Source organism: Acanthochromis polyacanthus, chromosome 12 (assembly GCF_021347895.1).
Source record: "Acanthochromis polyacanthus isolate Apoly-LR-REF ecotype Palm Island chromosome 12, KAUST_Apoly_ChrSc, whole genome shotgun sequence".
Classification (NCBI taxonomy): Eukaryota; Metazoa; Chordata; class Actinopteri; family Pomacentridae; genus Acanthochromis; species Acanthochromis polyacanthus.
Window position 1 is genome coordinate 35,310,258 of NC_067124.1, and position 21,713 is coordinate 35,331,970.

General features: G+C 38.6%; 1 protein-coding gene across 1 annotated transcript; it reads right to left on the bottom strand.

Annotated features, from left to right (window-relative positions):
- Positions 1-66: 66 nt before the first annotated feature.
- LOC110952951 (DENN domain-containing protein 3-like) lies at positions 67-21,003 on the bottom strand. The gene is given in 27 exon segments (XM_051957296.1): positions 67-707; positions 2,047-2,184; positions 2,429-2,547; positions 3,562-3,698; positions 3,808-3,968; positions 4,624-4,763; positions 6,750-6,857; positions 8,119-8,248; positions 9,185-9,355; positions 9,442-9,701; positions 11,608-11,776; positions 13,196-13,391; positions 13,486-13,645; positions 13,782-13,969; positions 14,227-14,330; positions 14,648-14,744; positions 14,827-14,982; positions 15,143-15,258; positions 16,281-16,400; positions 16,903-17,001; positions 17,091-17,210; positions 17,304-17,415; positions 18,434-18,549; positions 18,711-18,826; positions 19,197-19,289; positions 19,420-19,592; positions 20,850-21,003. Coding segments are annotated over 27 exon segments (3,816 nt in total). The 5' UTR covers positions 20,948-21,003; the 3' UTR covers positions 67-488.
- Positions 21,004-21,713: the final 710 nt, after the last annotated feature.

The window sequence follows — 21,713 nt, forward strand, 5'->3', positions numbered from 1 at the left end:
GGGCTTGCTTGCAGGTCAAATAATAAAAAAAAAAGTGAAACAGGAAGGCAGCACAATTTATACGTGTAAAGTCTTAAACATTTAATTTATTTGGCAATTTAAATTAGAGCCTTTTAATACTGCACTGCTGTCATCACGTCAAAATCAAATATTTTAAAACATTCAAAAATATCCTTCTCTTTCAACAAAATGTAATCCTCAGGGCAGCTTTCAGCATTTTGTTTCTTCAGCTCTTGACAAAAAAAAAATCTCAGTTATCATTTAAATCTTCCTACAAGTGATAAAAAATAATTCTTCCCTTTACATCCATCTACTTTTCATGTGTCTTCATCTTCAGCTGCCAGCAGGACGATCTTACGGTCACAAACACCCCAAAAGTCAAACATTTGTTTGCTATTTTTTCTCATAAATGTCTTTTCTAGTGCTCCTCTCTTGCTTCACGTCCACCCACCTCTTTTCCTTCTACTGCTTCCTCCGCCTCTTGTTCTCTACTCCACCTTCCAGATGGCGATCTTTCCGTCGCGCCGTGCAGAGCCGCTCAGGACATACCGATCCTCAGCAGAGCACAGCGTCTGGACGCTGTCTGAATGGGCCTGCAGCTCCTTTTCCACCGTGTGGCTCTGGGGGTCGACCACCAACACTTGACTCCTCAGCTGACCGTCACGCTCGCCTCCAACGCCGCTGCGACCACAGCAGCCCACCCAGATCTGAGGAGAGGTGAAAAGATACCAAACAGAGGTGGAAAATCATGACAGAGGACCAAATATTTATGAGGTGAGAGTCAGAAACAACATCTCAAAGCAGAAACATAGCAGTGAAACATTGTATACGTATATTTTGATATGCAGAACTCACTGCTTTATCCAAGTTCAGTTAATAATAGCAGCATAATAACCAACTGAATTCCAAGCAGTTTCTCTGCATTTTTTTTTTTTTTTTTTTGCTTCTGTCACATTTTTCCCCTCACAGTGGAACATTTTCACTGCACTATAAATTCCTGGACTTCTATGGAAACAGTACAACCATGGAGAAACGGAGAACTCAGAAATGCTTTTTGTGCAGTATGATACAGTAATACCATAAATCATTAGAAAAAAAAAATCAGGATCTTTTTGTTTGCAAATATTGAAAAAAAATGGAATCAGCTTGCATGTGTCCACAGATGTCACTGAAACTGAAAAATAACAGTGAATCTACATATTACGGATATTTTACAACTTAGATTTTTAATTTGTTTCCATGCTCCTTTCTGCTCTGTGTAAACACTGCCTGCAGTTCAACTGAGAAGTCCCTGAATTTTTGTAATGTGATTTGCGGTCGTAGTGGAGTTTGCCGTGGGTTTTCAGTAGCAAGTATTAGTGCAAAATTTTCTGGTTTTTACATAATCTGATAAGAGCAAATGATTCACTTTTGACTTTTTAAAAAAATGAAACATGTTGAATAAAATAACAAAATTTTCAGCTTGGATTTGGTTTCCCCAATGTAAAAGCACATCACAGATGAGTAAATCAAGGATCAGTAGTTAAAATACTGAATGGTTTTCTCTGCTTTTTTAATAAATTATGTTAACAAATTTCCAACATTCAATACTGCTACAAAGGCTTTATTTTTGGAGAGTTTTTACATATTGACATTTTGATAAAACTGGACAATTTTAAACTTAGACTTGGTTAATTTTAATAAGAGGGCTGCACACCACACAGTATTAGTTCTTCAGAAAGATTCAAAATGTACAATTATCTCTGTTTTCACAGTTTCTGGCTCCAATAAATGCTGTAATTTTTGCAATTAGAAAAAAGGCAGAACTTTCAAACCCACCAGCAGGTTTTAGTGTAAGTAAGCCAAGGATTTGGTAACATCGCCATTCTCAATTAATATACGTAATATTTTCTGAACTGTTTTGTCTTGTAATATCAGAAAACATTTCACTGTTTTCTTAACAATTGATTATTAGTTGGTGAAAATAGCTCACACAATCCAAAAGACACTCAAACTACATCCTGACAATACCAGCTAATTGTGCAGGACGTCGTGATCGTAGCTCACCTGGTCTTTGACTCGGATCATGCAGGTGATTCCTGACCTTCCTGGCAGAGGGATTCTTTTAGGTGGATGTCTGTGGTTGTTTGTTTGCCAGAGACATAAATGCACTGAGTCTGCACATCCGGTCCACACCTGCCCTCGCTGGAACAAACAAGTAAGTCCACCGTCACAGGTATAGTTTTAGACAATACTGCACAGACGCAACATGAAACACAGAGAAAAAGTGTTTTATTTCTCAACAGCAAGTCTTTATGGATTCAAAAAATAATACAGTATGTCCAGATACCAAATTCCTTTCATGACTTGCTGAATGAGTGACTCACTAAAACACTGAATGCTCACTTCCCTAATTGTTTGACGTACTATCTGAAGATTGTAAAGTCACCTCTGGGATGACGACAAAGCTGCTGAAGCTGCTGGACATGCTCCGTAGGTCACCGGGAAGTGTGATTCTTCTCTGCGTTGTCCCACTTTTTTTCAGTTCCACAATGCTGTCATCACAACCTGCACAAACACAGACACACACAGTGATCATCAGCACTTTCCTTTAACTGGCCAAGTGCATTTAGAAGTATTTTTGTAGATCCTACTGGTTTAGTAAAGGATCAGGAATAAAGGGTTTACACTTTGACTGTGAATTCAGTGATAAAGACAAAATGAAAAGACATTTAAGGAGGCAAAATCACAGTTTGGTAAATTCAGTCAGGGGTATCAGAAGAAATAGAGTGAATTTAACTGTTTAACTGAGGAGGCAGTGATATACAGTTGAATTAGCCATCTGAACTGTAGTTTCTGTTTTTTTTTTTGTTTTTTTTTACTCCTGTCACAGTTTTACTCCCTGTGAGCTCATTTTTATCTGCAATATACTGTAAAGTCCTGCACCTCTATGGAAACAGAAAAATGACTGGAAGTAAAGAGAACTCTAACATGTCTTCTGTGCAGTAAGACAGAAGTTATTTTATTAAGTGCCCACAGGTGCTATAAATACTGCAAAACGATCGACATATTTTACATACAACCTCCACAAACTGCACGTTTTTAACTCTGCTCAAAGATATTTCACCAGGCAAAACGTATCTTCCTAACAACTTTCTCGTCTGTATATGATTTTTGAGCTATGCTGCATTCATTTTATTGATCAAGTATGTTTGATTTTCCTCTCGGCTCTGTGCAAACACGTCCTTTTCGACACTCATTTTTGTTGAGAAGAGTGCAGAATTTGGTGCAAATTCATGACAACATTTATTTTTATTTTTGCAGAAAATTTAAATGAGACACATAAAATCAAGTAATTTTAAGAAAATTGTCAAAATTCAGTTTCTTTACTGAACCATCACAAACATGATTAGTTCAAGGACCGTTGGAAAGTTGAAAATCCAACAATTCTTTCTGTTTTTGCTGTTTCTGGCGCTAAAAAAATGCAGTAATGTTGGCCTACCGTGTTTTGGGGTTGAGATTATTAAATGAGATGTAAATACTTTAATATAATAAATCAAAAAGGGGGCAGTGTGTACTTACAGCACCACAGAGTTCCATCATGGACCTGTATGGAGGAGAGTCGCTCACAGTTGAGGTGAAACTGTCGCTTCACTTTCAGACTGGACGAGTCCCACTGCAGGATCGAACCATCACAGCTGCAGGAGTACGTCAGCTGACTGGGAGAGGGCAGGAAATACTGATTAAAACACATCAACACAGCAGAAACACCTTCATTTACATACTTGGTCTCACCTCTTTTTATTTAACATGAATGAGAATAATCACCTAATGTTCAGATCTCTGGTGTCCATTGTGAGGCCGGTCACTTCCTGTCTGTGCTCAGTCAGCTGCTTGTTGCAGGACATGCTGTGAGTGTCGATGATGTAGATGACAGAGTCCTGAGAACCGATCCACACCTGCTCCTGGACCAATCCCATCATGCAGTTCTGCACAAAAGACAGTGGCAATGTCACTTCTTTCAGCTACCACACTCAAAAACCCCATAATTTTTGGTATCGTGTGTATATTTCACTGTAAATACACAGTATAGATATACAGGATGCACATTTTTTTATATGACCATGGCAGGAATTTCACAGCAAAAATTCTGATAGAGAAAACGTTCTAATAATAATTTTGAAAATGCACTCAAAACTGATGAATTATCAATATTTAAAATGTACTTAAAATATAAATTTAAGCCACATTACAAAAAGTAAAAGAGATTCAAAGTATGCAATTTGAAAATAACAACCTGCAAAATAATGTTCAGAACCTATAGCAGCATTAAATTACACAGATAGGGGCTTGATGTTGTTGACTTATAACTAAACTTCATAAACCACATTTATAAAAAGTATTGAACTGATGTAGCATCACACTTATGTACTCAAGGTGTGCTAAATATCTCAAAATTGACACAGATTTCATCCCTCTTACTGCACATATTTTTGTTCATCATCGAAATCTGGCGACCAACAGGTACTACAATTTTTTCACATATCCAAGGGAACTCCTCAGGGCAGATCAACTGATTTCCATGTGGAAAATCCATGCAGATCCCTTTAAAATAACTCCCAGTCGTTGCACGTCTGCTCTCACCACTTGCGACTCTCCGACCTGGATGCAGGCCTGCAGTATGGTCCAGCTCGCTGCATCAAATACAACCACCCTGCCTCCGCTGAGAGCCACCCACAGCTTCGGGTTCATCTCAGCCTCCGAGTCGTTGCAAGTCAGCTGACCTGAAATAAGAGCGGAACGGACAAAGGATGGGAGCTGAATATATGCAGGAAAAATTTATTTTTCAGCAGAGCCGACAGCAATACATACATACAGGCCCTAGAAAAAACATTTGACGCTTCTTCTTTGAAACAGTCCCAACAGATGAAGATGGTATACAGAAATATTACAAGGGGACTTAGAATTTGAAAAATATCAACAGATGTAATATTCTGTGGAAAAAGTAACTACACCCTTGGTACTCTGCGATGCGATTGTTGTTGACTTGCTCTGCTGGCTGTATAGTGATTTGCCCCACGGGGATAATAAAGATTCCTTGAACCTTGAACCTTGAGCTACAGTTTGTTTGGTAGGTCTATTGCACCTACTGCCAATTAAAAATCCAACAATGTCCACTACTTTTTCACAAGATTGTACAATGCTCTGAAACAGAAGCAGATTTAGCGTGTTTTCACTTCTGTCACTGCAATATGACGTCCTGCACCTCTATGGAAGGAATGCAACCATGGCTAGAAGCAGAGAGAATCCAAAAATCTTTTCTGTGCAATGACATACAGGTACAAAAAAAAATGTAATTAAAAAAAAAAAAAAATCACAAAAAAAACTGCAGTCAACGTGTACATTTTGTCACATGTCCAATACTGGAAACATTTGTGGCATCATAGACTAGAAATATTTAGCTATTCATATTTTCACAACCTCTATAAATGCTGAATGTATCTCCCACCAACTTTATACTGTTTTTGAGCCATGCTGCATTTATTTTATTGATCAAGTCTCCCCTCAGACCTAACAACTCTGTCACTTTTGTTGGTTGCAGATGAGTCAGTTATGGCTTCTAAGTTAAGCATATTTTATTACAGAATCTCGTGCAAACATTTAATTTATAATGAATTTTCAAACGACACATGTAGAATGAAAGGATTTTGATGAAATATTCTGGTCTTCAGCTTAGATTTTGTTATTTTTCCTGATGTAACTGCACATCACACACAACTTAAGGCACTTTCTGAAACTAGAAAAATATTTACTATAGTTTTGACAGTTTCTGGCTCTGACAAATGGTGTGATTTTGGCATTTTTTTAAACATTAACATTTCTTTCAAACCACCAGCAGGTTTTAGAGGGTTAGCATACTTTAATAAAAACCAAAAGCAACAAATCAAGGCACACTTTGTGTCACAAAATACTTCAGCCTGTTTTGCAGCGTGCCTCTAAACTTCATCGCTTGTCATAATGTTGTTTATCTGCTCTGTTTAGCTCTTTCAACTCAGTTCTCTCTTCATACTTAATCAGCAGTTTGGAGAAGCTTTTGTTCTCTTTCACACTGTAAACAAATCAAACGAGACAGACTTTATCCTCCCTATAAAACACAGCACAGCAGGACTAATGGAGGCGACATGGATCAGTTTCACTGATGCATCATACAGCTTTTCACATGCTTTACTGTCTTTTGTTGCTTCTTTATGTCCTTTCAAGCCAGAAGAAACCCTGTTGGTCAAATAAATACTCACCGAAATCTAATCTGGAAGTGGGTATGAATAATAATGTCCTTAACTGTGCATGTCAAAAACAAATAATTAGAGAGTAAATGCTGAAAATGTGCTTTTTTGTCCTTATGTGAAGGAATTTTCATTAAGACAACCTAACACCATTTGTCAGCATGTGTCCTGTGACCTTAACAACTGTACAGCAGACATACAGCCTAATTAAACAGAGGATAAAGTGCATGTCCACACCGATTACTATTTAACAGATTATCACAAGTTCTTCAGTGCTCTGAACACAAAACGACGATTACTGTAAGCAAGAAGACAACTTCTGCATGAAACTCTAAAGAGCACTATTTGTTCTGCTTTCCGCTCATTCACTGTAATGTGCAATATTTCAGACTCATGCTCATCCAGGGTTGAAAAAACATGTTCATGCAAATGGATCAATGCTCACTAAAACACACAACATGAAGAAATACCACAGCAGATTATTACCTGGTGTGTAGAGCAGCACACGCACAGTCTGAGGTTCAGCCAGGTCCAGTGATGGGTTGACTTTGTGTTTCAGAGTCTCTGAGGTAGTTTTAGGCACCATCATAGGAACTGGTTGGAGATAAGATAAAATGTTTTTAACCATAAGGGCATTCTTTTGCCAGATATTGCTAAATAAATAACAAAAAGTAGAAAAGTAATAAGACATAAGTTTGGAGAATAACCCACTGAGAGAAGGATGGCATTGTGAACTGGCAACACGGTTTAATAAAACCTTTTAAAATGAGTTAAAATAAACTGAACTGAGCTCAGAGATTTCTATAAATCACACTTCCTTGTTTCCTATAATGCAAATGTATTTAAAGCTTTTATGAAACTAAACTGGGAGGAAGTGAGACAGAGAGGAAAAATCTGAACTGAACCATTAACTGATCAGTAAAGTAGTTGTGGACAGAAAATTAACCAGCAACTATTTTGGCAAACAGCTCATTAAGTCATCTATTAAGCATAAATGAGAGAAAAAAAAAGTCTTTCCAGATACTTAACAGTGATGACTGCATGCATTTCTTTGTATAAAAACATAATAAACAGCACTGATTAGAGCTCATGACTTGCACAACAGCAACTTTAAGGTTTACTGAGGTTGAAATGAACATTTAAGGCTTTTAATTAGTTTAAAATCTGAAAACCAGGCATGTGCACGTGATACAACCTAACAGAACGGCTTACATAAGTAGGAAGCCATTTTTATAAAGTAGTTTTTCTGCTCCACGAGCAGAAATGTGGTCCTGTGATCTATGATGAGCATCGCTGGCCCTCACATCACTGCCGGACTTTCCAACAAAAACACATCATCATTTACCTGTTGATTTTATTTACTTAATTATATTTTGTATTATTAACCTAAATATACAAAATAACTAGTAATTAAAGCCTCTAAATTGCGTTGGAGTGGAAGTATAAAGCAGCAGAAAATGGAACGACCCAAGAACAAGTACTTCTAAATTGCATTTAAACACAGTGCTTGTGCAAATATACAACTGCCCTCTGATGAGTTTGTATAAATCACCAAGCATGTTTTGGCCCCTTAGTTTTCATATTCACAGATTTTGCGACTAATTAAACACACCACTTTTCCACACAGCTCTCTGACATTTTCAGAACAAATAATTAAGCCAATGATCATAAAAATAGATTCATAGTATCAGTCATTAGCCAGATGGTTAATCTGAGCAAACATTAGTTTGGTTCGTTTAATTCTATAAAGGATACGCAGGTCTACAATCCGACTATTTGTTTGTGCATGTTTCTTTCATGAATAGCATCAACAGACCAGAAGAAACACTACAAAGCTGCGTGAGTGAGTCCAGACCTTCATGTTTGATCTTATCAAAGTAAGCCAGCTTTGAAGCAGCAGCGATGGACCTCTGAGTCTGCAGGCAGCCGGTGACGGCATCCATCAGCAGGACGTTAGTCAGAGCCTGCGTCATGTACTGAGGGTCCTGCACAGACACAGTGAGATAAAATTGGAAAAAAATATAGATACAGTAAGTGACGACCAGCACAGTAACAAATACTCAAAATACTATATGGAGAGTTAAGCTCAAAATTCTTCATAGTCATGCCAACATTTTGAATTGTAATTTGATGTGTAGGTGTCTTCTGGCTGGAAACTACATAAACATTATGTTAGAGATGTTAATGTTAAATCTTATGCTACAGAACAGGGTAGAAATGCTGCTTCTTTTATCCTAAACCTACAGCTGTATTTTTATCGTTATTTATTTATATTTATTGTTTCTATTTCTATTTTGCAGTGTACTATGACCAGGTGAACAACATTTTGTTTTTTATGTATGCAATTACACAAAGAAAAGGCTATAAACAAATCTTGAACCATACAGAAGCAGCTTTTTCTTAAAACTTTGTGACAATTCCAAGTGGTATGAATAGTTTTGGGCAAAGCATTTTAAGTAAAAACGTAGAAATAATGTCTGAATCACTTGTTTATTTCATATCACGCCAGAATAAACCTACTGGTGAAATAAAAAGAATCACTATAAACCAAAATCTTGCATGTGTGTGGATAATTTTACACTTAACTATACAGTAAATATTTTAACTATATAGTATCAGCAGCAGGTCACAGTTTAAATTGTGCAACTTTGACCTATAATTTGCAGCACGAGTTTTTGCTTAAAACAGCTTTTTGTTGAAAACAGAGATGTCATTATTCTAGTCGTGTATCTAGTTTGTATTCACTGTAACACTGCAGCATAGCTCCAGGCTGTACATTCTCCCCTGCAGCTGTACAGTTTATACAAGAGATGCTCAATGGTTCTTTTTTGCTTCAATTCCTTTGTCGTTGGACTGAAGTATCGCTGCGCCTTCAGAGGTCAGTTCTGTCGAAACATTTCAGATCCTTTTGCAGCCTTTACCTTGTGCTGATCCGCCATCTTGCGTCCAGCCCACATCTCTTTGACCATCAGGTTCCAGAGTTCAGTCTCCGTCTTTAGGTTGGCTTCGAACGCCTCAGGCCTGCCGGAGGTCTTGATACGAAGGGAAGGAATACGAACGAGCAGAAAGGGAGCAGTGGCCACTTTCACCTCCTGCAGAAAGACAAGCGAGCGAAGTGTTAAAATAAAGAGAGATTGATTGTGACTGATTGTGAGTAACCAATTTGAGACATTTTCACCTGGATGTCTCTGAACTTTGTGATTTCCAGGAAGCCGGCTCGTCCCTCGGTGAGCAAAAACAGACGTTTCTGCGTCATGGCGATTTTACCGACGCCGCGGGAAGTCTTAACACAAGACGACAGCTTGTAGACGCATTCGCTGTCATCGAGGCGGTCGATGACTTCAGAGGGGAGGTTGACGTCTTGAGCTTCAGCCTCCGCCTCCTTCCAGAAGGTGTAGAAGATTTTGAACAGTTCTGGGTTGACCTTCTGTGGCTGACCTGGGACAAAGAAGAAGAGAGGGTGTGTTTTTAATGCAATGAAGTGCAAACAGACCAACATACAGACCCATGGAGGCTAAACGTGCAAATATGAGCTGCACAGGATTGCATTTCACATCAGATATAAATCAAAACAAACATGAGGAAAACTGTGCTGAGAAGACAGTTTTAAAGAGCATCCAGTAGCTGTGTACTGTGGAGTCCAACACCATGAACTCTACGTCTAAATTCATTTCATGGCCTTTATCACATGAGATGAACTCACTTTTTCTTGTCATGCCTTTTTGCTGATGTAAACTGAGACTTCACATAAAGTCTGTTTTCCTTTGATGTACGAGTTCCACAAGTTTGAACCTAATTTAAGATCTCAAAAAACAGACAATGTAGATACCTTCAGTTAGGGAGAGTTAAATATATTCTGTACTGAAATTATGACCAGTCAGAAGTAAACCGTGTTATCGTCACACTCGAGCTGCAGATATCTAAAAAATTATAAGGCACATATCTGCTGCTGAAATACAGGAATCTGTGATTAGAAACATATTAATGGCTAAAGTGCCATCCTTTGTCCTAGCAGACTAATGATGGAGATCTGAAATGCTTCAAATTACAGATATCTGCAATGCACATCCAGTCCAGATATTCAATGTTAAAATGGCTCTTCATACTGCAGTAGTTACTTCTTTTCACCCTTAGCATTTTGAATCATGATGGCAGGTCCAACATTTTGAAGAGCTGTAACTGAAGCAGAACTTTAACGGGCCCAAACACATGGTGAAGTTCTGAATTCTGCAGATATCTCATGCTACGTCCAACCACTCTGCCTGACACACCTCACCGGTTTGTAAGCAACGGCTGTATTTCGTAAAAAAGTGCAAAGTCATAGCCGTTCAAAAACATTCACTGGATGCGATCTGCCTTCGATGTGACCGCCAGGCCGACACGTTCCTACTGTGTTATGAATAAAGCAGCATGTCGTCTGCTTTCAAAGTGTCCATCCGTCATGCAGAAACCATGAATTGGCCATTAAAGAGTTTTTAAGGAGTGAAACGGATCATCTGATGGCTTCTTCAATCCACCATGAAGGCAACTGCTGTGGTAATCGATTCATTTATAGGTAGAGGAGAAAATCAACATTGTACAATCACCTCTGCATCCACCATGACAGGTCAGAGCACATCTAATACAAGATCCATGACAAATGTCTTAAACATTTAGCAGTCATTGATGGTGGACTTTGAACTCAGCATTTTGGGCATGTTGTAATGCTTCAGGTTGTACATTACAGGCACCCTTTAAGCTTCAGTGTACCGCCGGCGGTACACCTACTAATTTGCATAGGAATTTAAAGAATGTCCGACGGCCGCAAACGCGCTTATACAAACACTATACACCGATGGAAAGCTTAGATTCTCATGAATCCGCCGGTATAAACCACTTTCAGATGCGATTACCACAGCGGGTGAGAAAAACACATTTGTCCGACAAAAACAAATATCCATCCATCCGTTCTCTATACACGGCTTCAACGTACACAGCGCGACTCACATTTCCGGGTTCATTATTATACACAAAAAAAAAGATTCCACAAAAAACGGCCATAATCCAACCTTTTACATCCAGATGACACAAGCCAGTAAACTATTTTGTCCAAAACATGTCCTGAAGTCGGTATAAAATCCCCGAATCGGTCCTTTTCAAGGAAAAGCACCTCCCGATGCCCGTCCAATATTCCCCGTATTTTTCGTAATTTTTTTTATTTAAAAATAGAATATTAGCGATTTTTTTGTACTTAAAACGGCTGGAATTGACTGAAGCTTAAAGGGTTAAACACAATTCAGAAAACGATAAAAATGTCTACATTGAAGCCTAAACTGCACACATCAGTCTTGCCGTCCTCACTTACCGTAAGTGAGAGCCTCAAATAAGCGGTGTATAGTCGCTACGTCTTTAACAATCCCGCACTCTTGAACACAACGCACAAACTCATCCTGATGCAGCTGCTGACGAGGGAGTTGAAATTTCTTGACGTGGTCATCGGGCTGCAGCAGCTGCTTCTCGTTATCTGTTTTTACCTAATGAAAGAAAAAAAATGCAGTATTACAAACATTATCACTACCTTTAATAATAATAATAATAATCTTTATTTATTGAGTCCTTTTCAAAACCCGAGTTAAAAAGTGCTTCAGAAGGCAGAAAAAAAAACTGATGAGACAGCAAGTAAAAACCCAGTTTAATGGACAAAAACAACAGCGTTGGAAAACATATAAATATAAAATAATTGATGGCTTAAATGAAATTCAAACTCAAGTAAAATTCTGAAAGGCTAGTTTTTAGAGGGGACTGCAATCTTATTCTTTATATTTACACTTTACATAGCCTGCAGTTCAGCTAAAAAATGTTCAGCTGCCTAGTGGCTTTTCATTTATCTTGAGGAGGACACAGTTGTTTGTTTTTTTCATTATCTGGTGCAAAACTGTTTAGCCCTATAAGCTGCAGTCAATTCCAGCCGTTTTCAGTACAAAAAAACGCTAATATTCTATTTGTAAATAAAAAATATGACGAGAAGTACAGGGAATATTGGACGCGCATTGCGAGGTGCATTTCCTTGAAAACGACCGATTCGTGGATTATATACCGACTTCAAGACATGTTTTGGACAAAATATTTTACTGGCTTGTTTCGTCTGGATGTCCAAGGTTGGATTATGGCCGTTTTTTGTGGAATATTTTCGTCTGTGTGTAATAATGAACCCGGAAATGTGAGTCGCGCTGTGTGCGTTGAAGCCGTGTACAGAGAACGGATGGATGAATATTTGTTTTTGTCGGACAAATGTGTTTATATTACCCGCTGTGGTAATCGCATCTGAAAGTGGTTTATACCGGCGGATTCATGAGAATCTAAGCTTTCCATGGGTGTATAGTGTTTGTATAATCGTGTTTGCAGCCTTCGGACATTCTTTAAATTCCTATGCAAATTAGTAAGTGTACCGCTGGCGGGACACTGCAGCTTAACTGTTTAGTTTAAGCGAATTTTAAATAATATGTTAAGTAAAAAACACTTTGTTAAAATATTACAATGTCAAAATTAAGATTTTGTTCATTTTCCCGGTGAAGCTGCATGTTGCACATGATGCATACAAAGCTCATTAGCAAGTTGAAAATCTGATGAGGTTTCTGTTTTTTACAGTTTCTTGCTCTGAAAAATTATGTTATTTTGGTTCTTTTTTTAAAAAAAGACAAAAAGTTACCAGCAGCTTTAGGGGTTCAGAGCTTTAAAGGAAATTAGTAAAATCTTAACATACCATGTAAAGAGGCCTCTCTGGTCTTTCTTATTCTGATTGGACACTTTGTCAACTCTGTTTTGCTATGTAAATAAAGTTATTTAATTTTTATCACCAGTGGAGGTAAACGTGTCAACGGCGTAACACAAAATCACAGCTATCTCACCACCACTTCAGAAAGATAAATCAGTAAGTGTGTGAGCTCAGCGACCTTAAATATGAGTCCCTTAAGTTCAGGTCGTCTCTCTGCTTGCTGCCTTTCATCTCGGTGCAGCGAATCCACCAGAAACGTGACCAAATCCGTGGGAAAGATGGCCGTGTCGGTCTTATAGAGGTTCTGGAAGTCACTCAGAGCATCCAGCCGTCGCGAACACAACGTGTTGATGAATCCTCGCAAGTAGTAGAACCTAAAATCATTTTAAAAATCAGTGTAGTCTGTGGAAAATGCAACTTAAAATAAGACGTCAAGGAGTAACAGAAGGAGTAAAAATAACAGAGTACCTGGCAAGCAGAGCAGAGTTCTCATTCTGGACAGAGAAAATAGCTTTTCCAAGCTGCTGGATGAGCTCACTGTAATAACCTTGGACGGAGTAGAACGACAGGGATACTGGGAAGTCTGGCAGTTTAAACACCTTCACGGGCTTAGGAGGCGATTTCAGCCCTGGAAGAGGAGAAAAGGGGATTTAGAAAGAGAAAGATGAGACTATGAGGGACGGAGGAGGCGGCAAGAACAAGGAAGGAAAACAAACATCTATCAAATGTCATGTTCAACCGATTTTATTCCTCTTGAGGCTCACCAGGGTCGGGTACAATGATCGTGGTCAACAGTGAGTTTCTGTGGAAGCTGATTGTGTGGTTGTCTCCCAGGTTCGGCAGGCTCATCCCCAGCCTCTTACTGAGCCGCTTCTCTGTGATGGAGCTCTTCCTCCTGGCCTGAATCTCCTGCATGGTGGGTCTGCGAGGAAGTTTAGCCATTGAATTCATTCTAGTGGACAAATGAGAGAAAGTGTGCAGGATGCTCATTTAGTCATGAAACTGATACGTTTAGATACTATCGGGATAATAGAATCAGTTTCCAGCTGAATGTGCACATCTAGATAAAAGGAATGCAGTCTAATACAAGATCCCTGGAATAAATGTTGAAACTGTACTGAGCTGCACTGAAAATTTCAAATTAGTTCTGGTAATATGATGACAATTATCATGTATTTTAAGGCATAATAAATAGAGTTGATCACCTACTTCTGCATCTCGGATCGAGTGCTGAGTTCCATTCGAGCGAAGTTATCCATTTTCTTGTTGAGACGATCCTTGAGGAAGGAATGGAAAATGTGTGTCTCCAACACCTGAAACATAGCAAAGTCAATATTTCTAGATGAATTTCCTTTTCCAGCATCATGACTAAATGGTAAATGGTTGTATTTATATAGCGCTTTTATCCAAAGCGCTTTACATGATACGTCACATTCACACATTCACATACACTGATGGCGGAAGCTGCCATGCAAGGCGCTAACCACGACCCACCAGGAGCAATTAGGGGTTCTGTGTATTGCTCAGGGACACCTTGACATGAGCTCGATGGGCCGAGGATCGAACCGGCAACTCTGCCCACTGAGCCATGCCGCCCCCACTGATAAAAGACATCAGCTACTAAGTTTACCTTCTTATAAAACTGTTGTTCTGCTGGTTCTCTGGTTTCCAGGAACTCTTCGCTGTGAAACACTCGATGTTCGTAGTTCAGATGACTGCTAACATCCCTGTAAAACACACATATTTACTATCAAAATATGAATATATACTTCAGTGAACCAATCCATGTGATGCTAGTAGAAACAGAACCTGAATATGTTGACTACGAGCTCCAGTGCGACTCTCTGGATGTCGTGGTTGAGGTTCTGTTGCCAGGTTCTCCGCTGTGTTCGCTGCTCGTTGATGTCGGTAGAACTGGCATGACGCCAACGGTCCAAGTCAAAATGTATCTGCAGCGACTGACACCTGAAAAATACGTTCAAACTATACAAAACAGAACATCTCCATGTCTCATCAATCAAGATGGATATTCACAGTTTGAGTCTCCAGTATATGTACCCGATAGTGCTTTTATGCATTACAGTTTAGTAGTTGGTTGAATAATTTCTGGTGTTGCAATAAGTACCTCTGGGTGAAGCATTCAGCAGCAGCTGGAGGAATATCAGGCAGGTCAATGGTATCAGACGAAGAAGTGCAGACGGTTCCTTTATCAATATTAATTAAGATCAGATCTTCTGTTTCCTGGGTGACAAGATTTAACATTTTAAAAAATAATCTGTCAAAGTTGTTAACGTGAACAACTACAAACCAACAAAAACACAATCTACAAATCAAATGAAAACTGCTACATTAGATTTGAACTTTAATGTTTCATAGCTTTACCCTAACATCTTCAATTCTTCAGTTCTAAGTGACTAGTGTCAAGTACCAGGTATTTATTTTCATCCCCAAATCGCATTCCTCATGGCCCAATAAAAACCCACGACTCACAAGTCATGAATCTCGGTGAAACCTCCTGAAAAAGTGATGTCAAAACAATTCTGAAAGGACCTGATAAGAAGCTTCTTAGACCATCTTCTATGTTAGAAGGGAAGACGATGGTTTGAGAGAGGAGTTAAGGAGGTCATGTCTAAACAGAGGAGGTGATCTATGACTCCACTTGTCAGGTACTTATAATGCAGTTCGTAGAAAATTCAACAGGCAGTTCTACCACCATTAACACCTTAAACAATGCGAGTTATGGGCTGTTAAACTATGAGATGTGATTTGGAGGTTGGAATACAGGCGCAGCTAAAAAATTTTGGATTTTGAGAAAAAAATCTCTCTTTTTTTGTAAGATATGTTATGATTTATGACAAACCAGCTTCAGTCCACGTCTTGTGAGGCTCTCCCAAGTTCTTCAGTCGACTTTTCTGACAATCTTAATGCTGCGGTCGTCCCTGTTGCTTGTGCACCTTTTCTCACAACACTTCTCCCTTCCAGCCAACTTTACATTAATAGGATTTGATACAGCGGTTTTTTTAGTAACCATCTTCTGTGTCCATGGTTTAATTTTTTCAGCTGCACCCGTAAAGCACCACGGACTCCCAATCAGCCACTTAGAAGATTAAGATGAAGGTGAAATCTTCAAGAACCAAAAAGATAAGTCTAGCTGCCTTCTCATGAATCCCTTTAAAGGAGAAAAGGTAGTCAAAAACTAAAAAAGTCAAATACACCTTTCATTCCTATGAAGGAAAGTTCACCTTAGCAGGTTATGTACTTACAGCAGCAACTTCAGCAAAGTGGCTGAGATGGCAGCCCATCAGAAAGGGAGTCGGAGCCATTAGAAAGTCCAGCATTCCTCTGGCCAGGACGGGAACATAAGTATGCTGCCAGGACAGAGGCTGGAAGGAAGAAAGGATGAATGGTTTAACGAAGGATACAGGAGGATTCAACACCTTTCAACATTGCTACTTGTTGGATATATTCAGTTCTCTAAACAAGTCTTCTTAAATTTCATATACGTGACTCAATCAGCAAATCAAATGAAAAATATGTTGAGAGAACAAACTCAGTGGTGAGATGCAACTTCAAACTCAAAGCAATGGGCTAAAAATCAAATGGTATTGTATGCTGAAGCCTTTAAAACAATGTATCAACCAGAAAAACCTGTTAACACAGAAGGACCTTTGTTTTCCAGAATGCTTTCAACTGCAGGCTGCCTTTGTTTTCACTTCTATTTGAGATATGCTCATAAAGTCCAATGACTGACTATCATTCCCACCAAACTGATTGTTGTTTGAGTTTAATCAAAAATTTGGAGAAGTCATTATGATTACACTGACTAAAAATGAAGACAAAAAGTAGTTTTGTCCTGTAATTACCACCTCTTTCGACTAAACTAACCTGCAGAAAAAGCAACAAGCACTCTGCCATCAGTGTGAGTCTGGACCAGTCGGCAGAGAATAAAACCACCCGCTGTTCTTGCAGGAGACACGACATCACCTACAGAGAGAAGGACAAACGCACAGAGAGACATCACAGTTAATATGAGCCTCCCTTTGTTTGACTGAATCAAAAAGCGTGTGTAATACCTGCAGTAGCTGCTGAGGTCTGAGGCAAAGAAACGGCAGATGGAGGTCTAAATCTACAGCTGGAAGGTCTTTGTCTGCTTTGGCAGGGAGGATGACGGTCAGAGGTCGTAATTCAAACATCTAGAAAACAGAACAAGCGCAAAAAAGTATTACTGACGGTGTTGATAGTGTCTAAACTCATCCTTGGGTTTTTAAGTGACACATAGAACACACCAGATGCAGTTGTCCAGGAGGCGGAACGGGCACAAGAGTCAGTTTGGCTGCAAATTCCTTCACTCTGCCCTCCATGTCAGATAACCGACAAGTTTTCAGCCGGATTAAAAGACTAGAGAATCAACAGAAAGAGACGAAGACATTAAAATACAACAGAAGACAGAACAAGAACAACCAGTGTATGAACTATTTAATGCAAACAGACATCCTAACTATCAATTTTGCACACAAATGCTAATTTTAAAATTAAATAGTAACTGGGTGTTTTCTTTTTTTGTTCCCATTTAATTTGTTCTCACTGTGAGCTCATTTTTCACTGCAATATAAAATCCTGCACCGCTACGGAAACAGAACAACAACGACCAGAAGTAGAGAACTCAGAAATGTCTTTTGTGCGGTATGACGACGTTATGCTAGCGCAAATCTAGACAAAAAAACGGAAGTCTCTTTTTTAAAATTTTGCAAAAAATGCACAACATTCTTCTATTTTTCCACAGATGTTGCCAGTACTGGAAAGGAGGCTCTGCATACTACAGTTGTTTAACTAGTTACATTTTTACAACCTCTACAGGCTAGATGTTTCCACACTACTCTGAGTCAGCTACTGAAAGATGTCTCACCACGATGAATGTATCTTTCAACAACTTGCTGCTCTGTTTACCATTTTTGAGCCAAGCTGCGTTTATTTTATTGATAAAGCATTTTCCTCTTAGTCCCTTTAGTCGTCTCCTCTCTGATCTGTGAAAACACAGCCTGCAGTTCAATCCAAAAGAATTTTTATCATGTGACTGCTGGTCGAAGGTGAGTGAATAACGGCTTCTTAGTTTAGGAGAGGATAACAAATTTTTACTTTTTCTTAGAATCTGCTGCAAGTTGTATATTTTTGGGCATTTAAATAACCAAAAAATTAGATATAGAATTAAGTCATTTTGATGAAATATCATCATGTTAAACTTGATGATTAGTTGAAGCATTTTTAGAAAGTGGAAACGCCAATGATTCTTTATCAGTTTACATAGTTCCTGCACAACAAATGCTGTAATTTTGGCAACTTTTTAAAACAAAACATGCATTTTAAACTAAAACCACTTTAATTTGACCAATTCCATTTGCCCAACACTGTTTCTCACCATGACAGACAGTCTTTGAGCGCGGTAAAGAAGGGATACTTGGATATGACACAGAAACTGTAGGCAGAGAAGAGTTTGGAGGAACCAGCTCCGTTCTGATAGAAAGACTTTCCTTCCTGTGAAAACACAAAAATCCAACACTGATTTTTTTCCATCCAACAGGACAACGTGACCACATGCTCCCTGCATCTAAAACATATTCTAGTATGGCCTAATGAGCATCATAGAATAAAGTTTACCGGTTATGTGTGAAGAATCAGATGTTCTGCATGTGTACCTGTATTGGACGGTAACACTGCATTACGACTCCATGGGTCTTGTTGCCAAAAATGTCAGTAAAAACCAAAAAATGGAATTCTTCATCCTTCTGTTCACTGGTTACTTGAAGGCCACCTGGTTAAAGAAAACATTTATGCATTGAATTATACAATATTTTACAACTACAAGATGTTATTTTTTATTACAACAGCTGGAAAGGATTAATACAAAATCAAATATTACAATTTTTAAAAAACCAAATACATCAAAATATTCTCATTTACATGCAGTCATGAACAAAAGTTTACAGATACTTGTAAAGTCTTTGGTTTCCAATGACTCCTACAACTCTGAAAGAATCGCTGAAACATGAGTCACTGTCACACAAAAACAATCACGCATTTTGGTTCTTTCACAGACTTATTAAAGATTTCCGGGAAATATATATATTTTAAGTGCGTCTTTGTGTCTATGCGTGTAACTATGTACATGAAAAATCCATTACCAGGGAAGCAGAGCTGAGGTAAAATCATGAGGTCGATGTCTTTGGGTACACTGATGTCTTCACTGCCTCCTTTTCCATCCGCTGCACCTCCACCTGCAAAAATACGAGTAGATGGAATAATACAACTGAAAGATATAAATCGCTAATGACAAAATGGGTAAAGCACGAAATCGTGGCTCCATAAAAGTTTGTATTTGAGAATAAACGCAGACATTTCCTGTACCTGGGGTAGGCGCAGACGAAGGAAGTTGTTCCCCCTTCTTCCTCAGAAACGGATGCCGCCGTTTCCCCCGCGGCCGCAGAGGTTCACTCTCAGCTTGTGGTCGACTGACGAAGGGAGGAACCAGGACGTGAAGGACCTCCGGCTCCAACAGGGGAAGCTCTGGAGTTCCATTACTGCAAAAGGCCTGCAGGCGGAGACGAGACGGAAAGGATCTGAGTGAAGTCCTCACAAAGCTTGGTTTTAGCTTTGATGCAACACATCAAGGGATTATATAGGCATTGTTTTTGGTCCCTCTCACTGTTTCTCCTATTTAAAATAGTGTTTGCATGACAGAAAGCATTTTCAATCTGAGTACAGCAAGTGGAGTGAATGTGTGTTATCCTATTTGACAGAAATCAATGCATTTTCCTGATAAATAAACCACGTGATAAACAAAATAGTCTATTATAATCCCAACTATTTAACGCCAAACATTATCTATCTCGGTGAGTTTACAATAAATAATATATAGTATATGGGAATCTACAGAGCATATTTTGTTTTGTACATTTATAGGAGGTGCACCGTCTTTATTATACATCTGCAATCATTAAATCTATTTTAACAAATCAATTATTTAATTAATATATTCATCAAATGTCTAAATTCTCTGAGTGCAGCTTCTTAAATGTGAATATTTCTGGTTTCTTTCCTCATCTATGACAGTAAACTGAACATCTTTGGACTGTGGACAAATCAAGATACTTAATATTTTTCTCCATTTTAAAGACAAAACAACTGATTGACTAATTGAGAAAAGCAACGACAAAACAAAACATTTGAGGACGTCGGAAACACTGATCAACACTTTTTTTTTTTTAACATTTTCTGACATTTTATAGACCAAACCACTAATCAATTAATAAAAAACAGTGACTGACAGATGAACTGACAATGAAAATAATCATTTCCTGCAGTTCTACATTATAGGATATAGTTGAAACACAATCAGACAAAAAAAAGATTAGGCATGAGACAAAGGTACTACAAACTATGAGGCCACCAAGATGCTCATTTATTTTGCTTTTCTCGCCTGTAAAAATAATTTAGTTTTCAGGGCTTTTACACTAAGTGTTTAATTTAGGTTTTTCACTGCACCTTTTGGCACTGAATAATTCATATTAATCCTCCCTTTTCATCAGCTATGACTGTAAATGGGAAACAGACTGCAGATAAATGTTTTGCTCATAAGGATGATCTGGGCCTTAAAGGTTAGTAAGAGGTGAATTTCCTTTGGTTATATTATGAGCAGTGTTAAATTGTTGAATTTTATTGTCATTTTGGACAATGTTGCTCCTCTATAATTAATACAACTGGACTGCAAACACGAGCTATCCAATGTGTGATAGCATCTTTTAGTTCACAGCACATAAGTGTGTTTCAGGGAATACTTAGATTAAAATACCCGGTAGACTTCCTGGAGTCTGTCACTAGATGCTCCAACCACCACGCAGGCTTCCAACAGAGCAGCCGGCAGAAAATCCACCATCACCGAAACCGGTCCAGAACCCAGCTGGACCAGCAGAAGCAGAGCAACTCGGACAAGCTGGATCACAACCACTGAAAGAAATAGCGAGAATAGTTGGAGAAAAGAGTGAAATGAGCCCCAGATTAAAGCTAAACACGCAGAGGAGGCAACAGAAGACAGAGATTCTTTATATTTGTTCTAGTTTGTGTGTTTATAATAATGCAGATGGCTGTCTCAGGTCTCCGTCTCTTCGTCTGAACATCGATCAGCTAAATAAAGTCGTAACACATGACAGAGCGTTTGTTCCAGCTCATTATCGGAGCTGCTGTTCTCATCAACAACTCTGAAGATCCAGTCAGACAGTTTTATTATCAATCCGAGCAGCGCCGTGTAGAAACAACCTCTCAGCCATTATTACACTTATTAGATGCTTACAAAGGCTGAATCTGAATGTAATTAGACTTTACTGCATCGGAGATCGTGTAGTGCAATTATTATTTGTTCAACAACGTGGGTCAATGTGGGAAATACGGAACTCTTCAACAGCGCACTTGTTTTTATGTACTTTTCTCCATGGATAGTGTTGAGATATGAAAGTTTTGTCTACGATAAACAAAAACAGCATTTAAAAAAAACAATTATTGGGACAAAAAGGACTTCTTAGTAAAGTCTTTATTTAAAAAACATGCTTTTTTTATTCTCTTTCACTCAAATATACAGCCCGATCTCACGAGGATTCGTGAAACTGTCACGTAAGTTTTAGTTTCGGTTTCGTGCGCACCAACAC